General features: G+C 41.4%; 1 protein-coding gene across 5 annotated transcripts in view; it reads right to left on the bottom strand.

The window, feature by feature from the left end:
* GRIA4 (glutamate ionotropic receptor AMPA type subunit 4) overlaps positions 1–16,285 on the bottom strand; it is a 217,865-nt gene that overhangs the window by 30,563 nt on the left and 171,017 nt on the right. For all 5 annotated transcript variants that reach the window (XR_014510180.1, XM_083436276.1, XM_083436277.1 and 2 more), the window contains exons 10-11: positions 5,717–5,923; positions 2,281–2,651 (exon numbers count right to left, since the gene is read on the bottom strand). Coding sequence is in view for 4 of the 5 variants with exons in the window: in XM_083436276.1 (XP_083292402.1) it covers positions 2,281–2,651; positions 5,717–5,923 (578 nt within the window). In the remaining variant the exon portion in view is untranslated. The remainder of the gene's footprint in view (positions 1–2,280; positions 2,652–5,716; positions 5,924–16,285) is intronic.

Genomic DNA, 16,285 nt, shown 5'->3' with positions numbered 1-16,285 from the left:
ACCAAAGTTCTGTTTAACCAAGCTTCTCCTGATATCCAGTACTCAATCCAGGATACAGTGTGGCATATAAATAGAAATGCAATATACCTCTGAGTTTTGATTATATTTCTTAAATGAGAAAGCAGCTGCTACAGCGGCTGGAATTCAGTGGTTTTCGAACTGCATTCAGGGGAATAACAAGGCTCCATGCAAGTTTATGAGTGAAAGTATCATTTGCTGAAGGAAAGCTTCTTTGAAAGACAGTTTGCCCACCACGACTGATCTTCCTCTCAGTAAGGGGGGTGTTGAATGGCTTGCAGGACACATTTTCAGTTAGTGAGCCTCAAAATACCCGGCTGTACATGTTCTGAGATGGAATCCTAAGTACTGTGCCAGGGTTCTTTGGCAGATAGGTATGTAGAAAGGATTGAGTGAAGGTTGGAAGTTTTTAAAACAGCTAGGCTACATTACCTTCTGTATTCCAGGAACATATTCTTACATACTTAGCAAGGTATGCTTTAAAAGAATCCAGAGTGCTCTGTATTTGTTAGGACATTGTATGAAAGAATTCAACACAAAGATGCCTGCCACATCTAAGCAAGTTATAGACAACATGGTCTATATGTATCCAATTGGATAGCCATCAGGAAGAACTCTTTGGATTTTCGTGGCAAAATTGACCATCTTTGAAAACTGTTTACACCGCAGTACTAGATATAAACCCTTCAACTCCATTAACTTTATAAAGTCTAGACTTTATGGACACCCAAACAGACACACTGCTATCTGTTGCCAGGTTTGCCTAGAAATGAATGAGAACAGTCCTTATTCAGAGAAAGTCAGTGATGCTTAAGTCCTATTGAAATAAGAAACAGATTGGGACTCCTTTCAGGTAGTGTCTTGGATCTGGGACCCCGAGAAAAATAGCAAAATGGCTTTGTTTTTCACATAAGTTGTATGCACGTTTGACAAATAATACTCCACTATTGAAAAATAATAATGCACATTTCAACACAAAAACAGAAACTTACTCAAATGCAGTCCAGGCCTCATGAAACACCCTATGCTTTGTATCCTAAGTGTGTACTCCTGTATGGAGGTTTTGATATTGATTTCTGTACAGCATGGTTGCACCCTAAATTCTGATTCTCTAATTTACGTTCCACCTGCTGCATTTTCCATATTACCTTTGGTAGTCTGAAGAAATAATTTAAGACAATGCAGCTGTCTGAAGATTGCCTGCATTTGAGCAAGGCCAAGGGTGGACACGTGGAATGCCTAATGTTTATGCAATCCAACAGTTGTGAGATGGATGGGGAGGGAGGTTGGAGATAAGCGGGAGGGACCGTTGTTGAGGCAATGGAATAGAGGCTACTTCGAAGGTAGATAGTCTAGGAATGTAGCTGTTGATAAGTGTGCATGATCAATGTCTGTGTGGTATGACAAAAATGTAACCGGTTAGCTTAAAGTTCTTTGTTTGAGAAGATGTGTTAGAGTTCTTTGTACTATGCCCTGGACATCTCTTGCTCCCACCTTACTTGGTGGGCGAGGGATCCTACTGTAGCAGTGAAATAAAGATTTCCCACAGCAGTAGCATTTTGGCTTAAGAAATGGAAAAACAGAGCAACTGTAATGCACTGGGAACAACGGAAAAGCATTTTCATATTGTCTTCGTATAATACAGAGGCTGCTGGCTTCATCCCAAACCAGAGCTGGCCAACGCCTGTGTTTTGGGGGGACCCATTCTGCTTTCCATATGGGTCTAGTTGCCAGAACACACAAACTACAAGCTCCTGAGTGATCATATGCCATAATAAGTTTGGTGTTACCTAGTTGTAAGGGTTTCTCAGCTGTGGCGCACCTATGCATAACATTACGTACAAATGTGCACATTTACAAACAGCATACATAAGTACGGTACATTCCAAATCTAAAATAGAGATGCAGCATTAAAGATAGAATATCCATAACAATTCTTACCCCCAGTACCAATCCAGGAGTTGCCAGTTGGCTATACCTATCTATTGCCATTAACACAATCCCTGCTTTGCAAAAATAAAACGGATATCCGTGAAACTTTAAAAACTACAAGAACCTGAAATGTACGAAAGGTTTAAAATGATTCAATATGGCTGTCTGATTTGAAAGGGAGACAATTACTCAGAACACGTTAATGAACAGAAGAATCAATTTTAAAACAGCAGCAAGCAAGTGGCTGTCTCTTGTGTACTGTATTGTGTATTCTCACCCCTGATAATAAAATATACATTTTTAAAAACAGAGATATTATTTCATACCAACCTGGGAGAAATATCACATCCTTGCTGCATGAAGGCACCCAGGGAGAACCACAGGCTGTTGAAGATGCCAAATTCATTGGGAGGCTGGTCACTGGGCCCTTCTTTGCCGTCCTCTGGCTCCTCTGTGTGCCACTCATATGGACTAAACCTGCTCACCAGGAACAGGACAACACTGACCCCAATGTAGGCAAAGACTATGCACATCCAGATCTCGTAGGCTAAGGGGTCCAGAAAGGAAAACACTCCAGGTTTAGATTTCTGAGGCTTTTTGATCATAATGGATATGCCCAGACTCATAAAGGGCTTAGAAAAATCGATAACCTCCTCTCGTACCAAAGTGATGGTCAGAGGCGCGACAGCAATCTCTGCTTTCTGCAAAGAGAAGGAGAACCCAAACAACTACAGATTAGAGAAACACGAAATGGCACAAATTGTTTTGCAAGAAATGGATGCATTAGACTTTTGCCCTCTTAAAACTAAAGGCCAAAATGGATACCAAAGAAAGTGAATAGGGGACTGTGGGCGCGCACGCACATGTACATGTGTGTATTCTTATTGCATAAATATCATTCTATAATTTATTATCAGTAGCATCAATGCCTCTTTGATCATGAACCTTGAAAAGCACCTGGAGCTGAAGGAGGAAGCTGAATGAATGACAGTCTTTCTCACTTCCTCTTTCAGCTCTGTGTTCTTCTCAAGGCTCAGATTAATTCTGCTAGATCCAACTTTTACACAGATCCCTTGAAAAAAGTAGAGCACTTCCTCTCTTTCTGTCTTGGCGGTGGTGGGAAACACCTGATCCAGGTGATGAACTGGAATGGTCTGAACCTGCCTGGAAATAGAAATAGGTCATGCCAATTGAACCAGGTTTTGTTTTTTGCTTTTCACCCGATTTTTCAAATACTCACCTCATCTTGAACTAACTTAAAGCATCGTGCTTATTTTGAACTAACCTATGGGAGGCCAGGCAGTGATCTAGCCTGTACAGCACTTCTCTGCACTGTGCTTTCAAAGCACACTCAAATATTACCTTGCTTGTGGAGCCATTTGTGTGTGCAGCCTGAAGTTCCATGGGGCTTTGGACTGCAGCCAGTGCCATCAGCTCTGAAGAGCTTTAACAGTGTCTAGAACAGAGCTTTCCAAACTGTGCGTTGCGACACATTAGTGTGTCGGCTGCAGTGTGTAGGTGTGTCATGCGAATGCTCTTATAAGGGGTTAGTTTAACCTCCGGTTTCCTAGTAAAATTGTGTCGTGAAACGATATGTCTAAAAAGTGTTACACCAACATGAATAGTTTGGAAAGCTCTGGTCTTTTAAGAGTGCATGGCTCCATTTATCAGAATGAGCAAGGCTCATTATCAGCATTTCCCATTTTGACTAAGCAATAAAGAAAATATGGATATCCAATAAAAAGCCATGGTGTAAAGTGTGGAACCTCTTGAATGCTGCCGCCTGTTTCAATGGCTTAATTCACATTCTCTTTTTTCCTTCTCAAATATTCATTTTCAAGGAAGCTTAACAAAATGCAGCATAAATTAAATGAACTTCAGAGCCTCATTCTTTGTTAGACTTTTTGACAGAAATGGGCAATGACCTCCTTATTCATCATGCAGTGAGTGGATAACATTCCATGGCAGAAGAATGAATATTTAACCGGAGTTGACTGCTGGAGATTTTGACAACACCTGCAAAAGGTAGCTAATTGCATTCATCACTAGAAAGTGCTTTGATGAATAAGCTCATCACTAAAGATTATAGTGTTGTGCAGATAATATTTTAGTCATCTAGATTCATCAGAAAAACAGCAAGGATCCCCTAGCTCTGCAGGACAGTCTTCTTTAGATATCTCAGTTGGTAGAGCATGAGACCCCTTAATCTCAGGGTTGTGGGTCTGAGCCCACATTGAGCAAAAGATTCATGCATTGCAAGTGTGTTTAAAACTTCAGACATAGTCTGCAATCCTATCCACAATTACCCAGGAATAAGATGGATTTTTCTTTGGAGTAAATAAGCATTGGATTATGCTGCATACCAATATAAAACGAAAATATATTTGAATTCAAATAAATAAAAAAAACAAGCTTTGGGTATTGTTACAAGGATTTCACAGCTTGCCTCCAATCTGTGTTTGGGAGTGAACCAAAAATGGGTTTGGCTAAAGTGAAGGATCATCATAGGCGGAGGACTGTTCCAAACATGATCCTGCTTTCTCATGCACAGGTATATTCAAAAGTGTAAGGACAGCAGATGATAGGTCAATCGGTAGAGCATGAGACCCTTCAGGGTTGTGGGTTTGAGTCCCACGCTGGGGACTCCTGCATCGCAGGGAATTGAACTAGATGATCTTTGTGGTCCCTTCCAACTCTACAATTCTATGGTTATATGATCACCTCCCACCCATCCTCAGTCACCCAGTCAGTGAACCACCCAGTCTTCAAAGCATCTCCAGTCCTGCTCGCAAAGTTATGCTGATAAATGAAAATTCCTCTCTCCTCTCCACTCTTCCTAAAGAGCAGAGCAGGGCTCCTGTCCACACAGCACAGAGATTGTTGGAACAAAACCTTTGCTGCTGAGAGAGCTTATCAGATGAAAGAGTCTTGGCTGTCTGCACAATAGGAGCATCCGAAGCTGCCTTATACATAGTCCAACCCAGTGCTGTTTTTCTGGGGGGTACGCATACCCCTAAACATTTTGTGAATCTTTGTACTTTTGTCCATTTACTGTATTTATTTTTCCTCTATTTGAACTATAAAATGGTGATTTTCTTGAGTCAAAATGAGACCATCCCTAAACATTTCTTTTTTTTTTGGGGGGGGGGGGAAAGCACTGGTCCAACCATTGCTCCACCCAGATCATTGCTGTCTTCACTGATAAGCTTCAGATCGGAGTCTTTTCCAGTTCTAGAGTTGCCAGGATTGAACTGGGGAGCTTTTGTATTCGAACCATTATCTCCACCAGTTGAGCTGCAGCCCTGCCCAGCAATGAGAAGGTGGGGGCAGCCTTATCATTCTCCTTTTCAGTGTATACTTTCATACCTCAGTAGTTCACTTGTAGTGTCAAGATGCATTTCCATATTTTCTAAGTGATTAAAAGGGAACGTTCACACTCACTAGTTCAAATGTTCTGAGAAATGATCCATCAACAGGGAAATTGTTTTAATGTCCCTTCCAGAATAGAAATGCAATTTTCTTTCCAAGCGAAGCATTTCCTGAACATACATGCGCAGTTTATAAAAGAGGTTGTGGCATGCCACCTGCATGTCTATTACAGCTCGGAGGTAATATTTAGATTATTCATCAGGGATTGTCAACATTCATATGTCAACATTTGCCAAGAAAAGAGCCAGACAATCGCTGGGACATATATAACCCTGCATGACAACTACACTCATGAGAAGTTGATGCAAAAGTTGGCATCCAAAATAGATATGCTTACCCCGTACACCAGTTCTCCCACCATCCCATTCCAGATTTTTGTGTTTGGATCCCTTGCTCCGTATTTTCCATCAGGAACAATAGCAATTTTGTACTTGATGCCAATATGCTTTGCAATTTCTGATGCCAGGTCTACACAGTATCCTTCATACTTGTCATTCCCTTCAAACAGTTCTCTGTTTTTTTTCCACATAACATATGGGGCTTCCTACAATGAAAGAAGGAGAACTGTAAAAGATAAACATATAGCATAGCCTGTCCAAAGGCACATGTTATTTACCACCAGCTGTGTCATATTGAAAGGTCACATCAGATATTATTGAACTGATCACAAAATTGAAAAAGAAATCCATAGGAAATCTATCTATCATCTATCTATCTATCTATCTATCTATCTATCTATCTAGCTATCTATCTATCTATCAGATTTGCAACATATGACATACACTTGTCCAGTTGAAATCCAAAACCCAATTTAGAATTTTTTTTTAATCCTTGGGCACATAAAAAGAATGACAAAATTAATGGACCAGTTGCTTTAAAAATCAATTTATTTACAACCATATTTTAACACCTTTGTTTATATGGATAACTTATTGACTTGTATTGGAATAATTTTACTCAAAAAACACCCCTGGGTATAGGTGCCTTTTCAATACGCTGAAGGAAGCATCAGCTACCCCTTGTAATTCAATAAGCAAAATAGCACTCACTGGGTTGGATCCAGACAGGCCTTTCTCCTTCTGTTCATGGAAGGCTCCAAGATCCAGCAGAGGCTCCATGGCAGAGATAGGGGAGCCCCGCCCCCCTGCACTATGTTTAATGCTGCTCTGGAGGATTGGCCAACCCTCTACAGTTTTTCAGGGAGCAAAGAGGGCTGAAGGCATAATCAGTGGAGATAGCCTATTTCTCTCTTTCCTCCTGAGCCAGCAAATACCTGCTGAGTACGTCTCTGGATCCAACCCACCATTAGGAATGTTTTAATATTTTTTAATTTTCATTCCCTATAGAATCAATACAAGCAGAACTTAAAGAGAACTAAAAAATAAGTAAACAAGCATGCTATTCATCCACAGCCCTGTTGATTAAAATCAACCCATACCAATTAATCAACCACACCTTAGCTGATTAGTGTGTAAATTTCAATCACGCAGTCCTCCATTTAAGTGAAACATAAGGAAAGATTGCATCCAAAGACTCAGATCTGTAGATTCAAATTCTGTTCCTTGGAGATTCAGAATTCTGTTCTTTGACTTATAGTTTAATTTGCTGCAATCAATCTTCAAAACAAACGAGGTCAACCATCATAGTGCTTCTTTTCCCACGTGTCTCATTGCTCTCTTAAAGCTGTTTCCCTCTCTTTCCTCCTAAAGCTCTCCCCCCCCGAGTTCTCAAATGTGGTTGTGAGATCATTTCTCCTTCCCCACATGTAGCTAGGGGGGGAGTTCCAAATAGTGCATTAAGTCAAAAGTCCAAGCACCATGCGGAGATTTACATGGCATTTCAAAGGTACCATTTTTGAATGCAATCTGAACATATATGCAGTTGCCTTTTATCAAGTTTGGGGAGTGGTCCATATGGACCAGTACTGTCTGCTCTTAAAGGCTCCCCCATGTTCTTTTTTCAAGAGGGCATTTTGTTTTGTGTTGAATTTGGAACGCCATGAACCCAAATAATGAGTTCTAAGCAGCGATGTCTGCGAATTCTGACGACAATGAAAAAGGGAGTGGAAGCTGGCAATGTTCACTGATTCATCCTATGTTCAGGATAGCAAATGCGACTGGTGGTCACCGTTGCTGTTGTGGTTTGAAACCACAGATTGATTACCCCCTCCCGCCGCCACATATGTGTTGTGTTTTCTTTGCACTGAAATGAGTGGAACATGTAAAGACAACGGGATTACATAAGTTACACAATTAGTTATGTAAATCACACAAGTTATATAATTAATCGTGTAAACACCATTCCCCCCAGTAGACAGCAAGGTGAATTAACGTCGTTTTTGGCAGAACATGAATTGCAGTGAAATGGAAATGATTCTGCCTGTGCAAAATGCAGGGCGGAATGGAAAATTATTCATTATTACGTCATGAGCAAACACAGAAAAGTCATTGTAACCATTATAGGCAAATGGAGAAATATTTCGGGAAGATGGTATTTTCACCATGGTACATCTTCATTTTGACACTGTGTCAATGCCTTTTCTTTGTGTTTTCAATACCTTATGTAGCAGCATCCCTGCATTACCCAATGTATCAGTTCTAATATTAGAGATTTAAGATTTCATTTAAAAAGGGGGGTGTTTGGTAGTGCCGCATCACTTACATCTGATGACCAGATAAAAGACACAGAGGTTGTTGCCATTAAAGTCACCATTTGCCAATAGTTTCTCATCAACTCTCATTTGGGCTGAGCTGTGGCAACAGTTGGCAAATGTTGTGCCTTCAAAGGATAACCATAGCAGCCCCCTACATTTGTGTCCTGTCCAAATAGATTATGCAATAATACATAGCCAGAATAGGAACGACTCAGATATTTACTGGGACTATGATGCTGGAATTATCTGGAAAGCAAGAAAACGTTCATTCCATCTTCAATGAAAATAATGGGCTCTCAAGGTCAATATTGTGTAAACCAGATAACATTCATCATTCGGAGCACAACGCTACCAATTATGGTTGTTTTTATGTGTTCTTGCGGCTTCTGGGGTTCTCCGGAAGCTTATTATGGGATTCTCAATTAAAAGATCAATAAGAGCCTCTTCCTTGAAAAGTGGATTCCCCCATATTTACCAATTTTCTTCTGCAGCATGCTGATTCAGAGGTATTGTGCTTGTTCTACAGCACACTCTCAGTTCATTTAGTGATGGAGAGGTCCTACAGTACTAGCCAGGTGAATGGAGACTGTGCCCTAGAACTTATTTTTTGCAGAAATCTCCTGCAACATGCAGACAAATTGATATCAGGACCATCGACCTAGATAAACAGCCAAAGCATTGATATGGCCAGGAGTTTAACTAAACAGGAGCATGGGTTCATTTTCATGGAGACACACTAATATGTATCCATATGGTGGTCAGATAATGGCCACACGCTACATGTTCAGACTGTGATAACCAAAGCTTACAGAAAATGCCAGCCCTCGTGTATGCTGGCATTTGTGTATGCTTCACGCTTGTTTCACTTTGTATTCAACTTTTGCCTTTGGAAAGAACGGCATTGCCAGTTGGGATGACCAAAAGCAACCCCCACACCCCTACGGTGAGAAGTGGTTCACTCCATTATTCCCCCTACCCCTTCATTCCGTGCTCATTCTTTTGCATGTGTACACCCAACCTTTATTTGTGGAAGTTTTGAAACTTTTGCAACTGCAACTATCTCATCACTAAAAGCAGCTGAAAGACCAAGCATTAATAAAAATAAAAAATGCATTATCTCCTTTGCAATGATATCAGATCACCCCATTTCTCCCATGGGCAATATTGCAGTTGCAGGAACTCATTCAGAGCTGTTATATCCGAAACATTTCTAGAAATCCAGCAGAGAGATAGTGCCTTGCAAGACGTAATACTCTGCACACTTAGGGTACTTAAACACGTAATTGGGAGAGGTTTAGCTTTCCATGATGTGCCCATATATATTGTCTTTTGTCCCTGTAGTTAAGCAGGCTTTGAAACAATACAAAAACCTTCAAAACTTGATGATCAGAAGCAAAAGCAGGGTAAACGCAGTACCATGTTGTGTGAAGGGATCCAACAAATGATGGCCTTCATAGCCACAACTACTCGAAAAAGATAGGTTGTTTATGTGATGAATGCATAATCCATTGTTGGCTCCATCAGGCAACCCATTTTGATTTCTATTCCTGCCACACAACGGCTACAAAACTAAACACGTGTTGAGAAGATATGCACCCACCATTTGGCCTGATGCAGTTTCTAATTACAATAAAATTAGAACACTCTGGAGGAGGTTTATGAAATATAATTCCACAGGAAATCCACATTTCAAATGATTAGTAACAAAGTATGAACATAGATCATCAAAGTGGTACAAGCTTTACTTACAGAAATCTGATATCTATAACAATGGTTAACATTTAAAATATACAGCTTTGCAACAATAGATTTATCAGTGTAGAGAAATCCTTCACAAACTTGCTAGTACACAGCTCATAATTAGAAACTAGGGAATGGTCTCTTTTATTTTTTGAAAAGGAAATATATTGTCTCTATGCTTAATTTATACTCAGAAAAAATAATCTTGCACTTCCCAGAGAACTTCAAAGCATTTGCTAAAGTATAGAAAAGACATTTATCAAAGGTTTGAAGGTCAGTCTTGCAAATAATAATAATCATTCGCCTTGTCATATATAATAAAACATTCCATGGGATTCAGTGGGAAGGCAATTTACACCTCTATGTTTGGCAAATATAGAAGAACCAAGTTCTCCACACTTTTTCGGCTAAGTGCTGTGCAGTCTGAACCTATTGGTCAAGACCTGGAGCTGAACTGGTTACAACCAATGTTCTTTCTTAGTTCATCTATCTGAGCACCTACGTAGACCCTCCCTGACCTTTGCAAGCTTCTTGTATAGTTAAACAGATTAGCCTCTCCTGCCCAAGCTTGCATGGCCCAGTTCTGAAGCTGCTCTAGCATACGTCAAAGCCCTGAAAAAAGTTTTGCTATGGTCTGTGATCGGCGGAGGTTAGTTTCAGTCTCTGTGACTTATATAGGTAAAGTTGGTATTGGTGTTCTTCAGCCAGGAACTCTCCCTGCCCTCCCCTTCAGCATCCAAGAGAGCAGAAAAAACATGGATGCCTTGGATGTAAAAAATGGGGGACACTCATGTATTTTTCTTGTCATTGTCCTGTTGCTTTGTTGGGGGGGGGGTGAGGGATTGCTTTATTGCAATTCAAAAATGCACTAGCAAGCGGCCTGTGGGGGTAGGCTATGGGCAGGTGCATGACTGATTTTGGAGCTTTTAAAAAAGGCCTTGGAATTCAAAGACCTGATCCAGCTCGTCTCATGTTCTTATGGTCATGCGGATTCTAAAAGAATCTCCATTTTAAACCCACATGGAAGCAGGATAGGCTGAAGTTAGTCCCATCCACATATAGAAAGGGGATGAACTGTCCATCCAGATTCACAATGAGGCATGGGTTCTGTAAATGTCAACAAACTTGTTCACATGTGAACAAACCAACAGTAGTTTAGCAGCTAGATGCTGCAGCTATTTTATAGAGAGTAGCTTGCTAAATATTCTAAAAACAAAACGGAAATTTCTGATCCAACCAAAGCACTTTCAAAATCCCATTAATTTCAGTATCAAGAATTTAAGCAAAATATTAATTTTCCCATTCAAATCAGCTGCGTTTAAAATGGCTTAACTTCAGCAAGATTGCATACATGTTTCTTCAGGATATTTGTTTCTTCCTAACAATTGTTTTTATTCATATGCAAATCGAAGCAATTAAACACTCAGTTAAAAGATATACAATTACAGTGCAAGAGTAGACATATTTACTATTAAATCCCATTGTGTTCTATAGAATTTACTCCATAGTAAGCGTGCTTACTTTGGCAGCATCACTCACCAGTTGTATACGTACTTCCTCAGAAGTAAGCCCCATTGAGTTCAACAGGACTTACTCCTAGGTGCAATGCTAAACCCACTTATCTGAGAGTAAGCTCCCCAAACCTCAATGGGGCTTACTTCTGAAGAGACACGTATAGGATTTGTACTGTAAATCAAGTATGTGCCTTCATTATATACCTTTAAGCACCAGGCAAAAACGTTCCTCTTTAACCAGGCCTTTGGATGACGGACATCCTATGCCGTTTTAAAATGTGTTGAGGGGAAGTGTTATTGGGTTGTTTTTGTTTTTATTTTTATTTTGTATTTTCTGATTTCATCCTGTGAACCGCCCTGAGACCTCTGGGTATAGGGCGGTATACAAATTTAATTAACTACTACTACTATGATTTCTTTAAGCAGCCAATTAGCAGATAAATACACCTGGGTGTTTCAACATATTACAAGGGAGAGAAAAAGAAGCAGAGATGTTGTCCATAATATCCGCAACCTGATGCCATCCAGAGGGTTATTCAACTAAGTTTTACTCAGAGCAGATGCATTGCAATTAATAGATCTAACTCAGTAATGTTTATTATGTTCAGTGGATCTACGCTGAGCAATGCTTAGTTGAATACCACCCAATGGGTTTTTCTAGTACTAGCAAGGAACGCTCATAAAACACAAATGGAATAGCTCCCTCTCTGTTCTACTCTTGAATACTAGCCTAGATGTTTTGGACTACAATGTCCATCAGTTCTAGGCAGCATGGCTGGTCAGGGATGATGGGAATTGCAGTCCAAAGCATCTGGTGAACACCAGATTGGGGAAGGCTGGCATGTACTTTCAAGAAAGGACTCATTTGTCTGGGGTCTGTTATGAATCATTTTGTGGAATTATCAGGGGGTGTTTCTGGGGTCTGGGTTTAGACTAGGTGTTCATGATTCTGTACCGTTCTTTAACACCCAATAATTAATTCACATGTTTATCCTCCCCCTTTTAGACTTTGTAATTTAAGAACACGGCAGGTGATCTAGTTCTCTACATCATTAAAATAAGAATTATTACGCTACATGAATGTTAACTGAAGCTCTCTATTTTTATATCAGCTTTTTTTTTTTTTTTAAACCCACTAACAGCAAATTCATTTTTTTCACGTTAAGGTAAAACAAAAAGATAATCACATTTGCTATACAACCAGAGAACATATTGTTTTCTAAAAGTAGAACATGCTGATTTGGGCAGTATAGATTAATTCTACTGATATCCTGTGTCTATGAATGAAATAGCACTGCATCAAATGAAGCACAGGAACATACAGAACCAGAGGACACTAAGCAAATTGCCAAATGTTTTATTAAAGCATGCCATGCGGGAAAGAGTTACTAATAAATAGACACCTGCCTTCCAGAAACGGAAAAGCCGAGCATTACTGATTCCTAGGAACTATTTAATTAAATGTAGAAATGGACCCAGATCCAATTTCAAAGCAGTCCCAAATTCTGTTTTTCCCAGTGGCACTGAATTAACTTTCCTTTAATATGAAGAGGGAAGTGAATGGGACACGTCATTCAAAGCAGCCTTTTTCACTTGCTCGCGTTACGGAAGAAAGCACATTCACAAGATTCTGGAGATAGACCACAGCTAATTAAATGGATCTGTATATATACAGTACGTGGCTGAAAGGAGTGACGATGCTGTTGCTGCAAACCAGCACAGGTCACTGTTTGCCTTCAGAGTTAAGTGCTGGGGTTCAGTGTATATAATTAGTTGGGCCTTGACTGTAGCCACGTTTATCGATTGCAACTCAACTAGCATACGGCGAACCCTTCTTATAACAGATGGTTTGTGGGGGGAAATTCCACTGCAGCTGCAATCTGGGACAGAAACCTGGGCGGTTCTAGATGGGGCTGAATCATTACTGGACTCTAGAAGCAAAATAAATAAAAAAATCCTTCCAGTAGCGCCTTAGAGACCAACTAAGTTTGTTACTGGTATGAGCTTTCGTGTGCATGCACACTTCTTCAGATACACTGAAACAGAAGTCACCAGACCCTTATATATAGTGAGAGGGTCGGGAGGGGTATTACTCAGAATAATAATAATAATAATAATAATAATAATAATAATTTTCTATTCAAAAACCGGGCTCAGGGCTGCTAACAACAAATTTAAAACAATTATAAAGCAGCATTAAATGCAGTATAAAAACATGAATAACAATAAAATTCAAAAATCAATTTAGGGGAAATAAGCATTAGATAATCCCCAGGGCTAGCTGGCTGAATTGGTCCTACTTGGGCCAGTGAGGAGGCCAGGAGAGAATTAGCTGTGAGGTCTCAGAGTGGGTGATCTTCATAAAATGGGAGGGGGACGGAAAAGGAGGGAAATAAAAGATCAGGCTGAATTCAAATTAAAGGCCAGGCGGAATAGCTCTGTCTTACAGGCCCGATGGAAGGAGGTTAAATCCTGCAGGGCCCTAGTCTCATGGGACAGAGCATTCCACGAGGTCGGAGCCATTACTGAAAAGGCCCTGGCCCTGGTGGAGGATAGACTAACTTCCTTAGGGTCTGGGACCTCTAAACTATGGTTATTCATGGACCTTAAGGTCCTCTGTGGAGCATACCAGGAGAGGCGGTCCCGTAGATACGAGGGCCCTAAGCCACAAAGGGACTCTAGAAGGTTATGCAATACAAAGCCCACAGTCAATAAAGCATGGCAAGGACATGGAAATAGTATTGCAGTGGTGAGCCTGGGACCCTCCACATCACAAGCTACCTTTGGTCATGCTGGCTGGTAATGATGGGAATTGGGAGTCCCAACAGTAACTGGAGCTCTACAGCCGTCCCTGCACTACTGTCATGACACCAGGCACGTGGTTTTTCATTACATGTGAAGAGATGTAATTTGACAGTAACCTGGAGATACCTTCATGCTGGAATCTATTGGTGTTACCATTTGGCTACTAGGGTTAGGAATAAGTACCTGGTTGTACCAAACACATATGATATAAGCTGAGTTCTCTGTATATTCTGTGGTCCAGGATACATCTGCAGCTCTGTTCATGTGCAGTGGGTGCAGCGCACTGGACTTAATTGTTTAAGCACCATCACATACCAGTCTAAATGGGTAGGAGAAGTAGGTGTGAGTGTTGCTGTGTTGCTGGGCTGTGTCACAACATCTTCCAAGCTCCATCTCTAATAGGTTGGATCTAAAGGCTCCCTTCCTCTGAAAGAAGGAGTCGTCCTCCAATGGAACGAGTCCTTCAGGCAAAGGAGTCTTTCCGTTTCAGAAGGACACCTTTCATCATAGGAAACTCCTTTGGATTATGGAAGGTGATCTTTAGGTCCAACCTATGTATTCAGAACCTGCTAGAAAGCAGCAAGTCCCGGCTCTGTTCTGGAAAGCATGTTCTCCTTCATGGAGAGCATGTGTTGCGGTGGGGTCCAATAAGACATCCCACTGTTGCTGAGTGCATAAAAGTAGTTGGCCACATTTGCAATTGGGCTCCTCTTGTCATTGGATAGAATTTGATGTTGCCATTTTGTGATTGACAGCCAAGAAGGCTTTTATTCCCTGCGCGCAGCGTTGAGCTTCCTCTTTTTGCTGCGCATATTGGATCACCTGCCCACCCTCCCTATATTTAGGGTTGTTCACATTGACATTGCTATGCCTGTCATGGGGTTGTCTGCTTTTGGGGCAGGGGCCTGGTAGGAATTTTGTCCATTTGGCTGATTGGCTGGTGCCATTTGGTTTTTGCCTACTGCATTGCAAATCATCAGAACTTGTAAGGTTGAGGTTAGGCATTGGTTTTATGAATTGGTTGGTGGAGGGGCATGGATTGGCTGTGCCTGCCCTTCCAATGCTGCTGCTGCAAGGGTATTCCGTTAAAGGAATCCAGGGTCTCACCATGCTTTTGTCTGAACCCCTGTCAAGGGGCTAGGGCCACGCAAGAACCTTTGGGAGCATTTGGGGAGAGGTGAGGGCATGGTACCCAGCTCCATCTTTCTCCCCAAAATGTGTTCCCTTTCTGACTTCATGGGCGTGCGAATGTCAGTCTGTCCCCCACTGGGGGGCAGATGGTCGCAACCAATGCCTAAGAACCACTCACATTGTTTGTATTTTAATAAAGTTGTGGCCAAAATTATGCCAAAAACCTTAAACAAAAATTCTGTGTGAATTGTGTTTTTATTGGAGTGGCTTGGGGACCTCGACACGCAAATGTTTCTGGCCTGACCAACGTTTGTGGTTCTGGGAATAAAGTCCAGACCATCCCTCATTTGGTGCATGGCAAAGCGTGTTCTCCTTAACAGAGAGCACGTGTTGCGGTTGGGGAAAACAAGCCACCCTGTTTTTTACTGAGCTGATTTTGGAAAAACCCAAGCCATTAAGTGGTTAATGGTGTTGCTGGGGATTTTTGCTTGTTGCCAATTTTGAAGGAGGAGCCAGAGTTTTTAAATACAGGTTGCCCAACACTGGGCGTCCTCTTGGCTGTTTTGCACCGGATCACCCGCCCACCCTCCCTTTAATAGGGGGGGTTTTTTCGGATCACTTGACCTTGCTATTGCCCTTTAAGGGGGTTGCCTGCCTTGGAGCAGGGGCTCGGTAGGAATTTTGCCATCTGGCTGATTGGCTGGTGCCATTTGGTTTTCGCCTACCGTTTAGCAAATCGTCACAACTTGTAAGGTTGGCGGTTAGGCATTGGTTAAACTGGTGGTGGAGGGGTAAGTGCCTACCCCTCCAATGGTGGTGCGGAATGGGAATTCCGTTAAAGGAATCCAGGGGCTTGCCATTGTTTTCGTCCTGTCCCTGGCAGCGGATGTTGGGCCGTGCAAGCCCCACAGGAACATGAGGGTGAGGAGTGAGGGACTGTGGCCCAGCTTCATTTCCTCACCAAATACTTGTTTCCCACGCTGGCTTCCGTTGGAGTACGGAAGTCAGCTCTGTCCCTGGGCAAGGACAGATAGTCATAACCAATGCCTAAGCAACCACTCAC

Source organism: Podarcis tiliguerta (assembly GCF_965153285.1).
Source record: "Podarcis tiliguerta genome assembly, chromosome: 4".
Lineage (NCBI taxonomy): Eukaryota > Metazoa > Chordata > Lepidosauria > Squamata > Lacertidae > Podarcis > Podarcis tiliguerta.
This window is presented reverse-complemented; position numbering and strand designations above follow the sequence as displayed.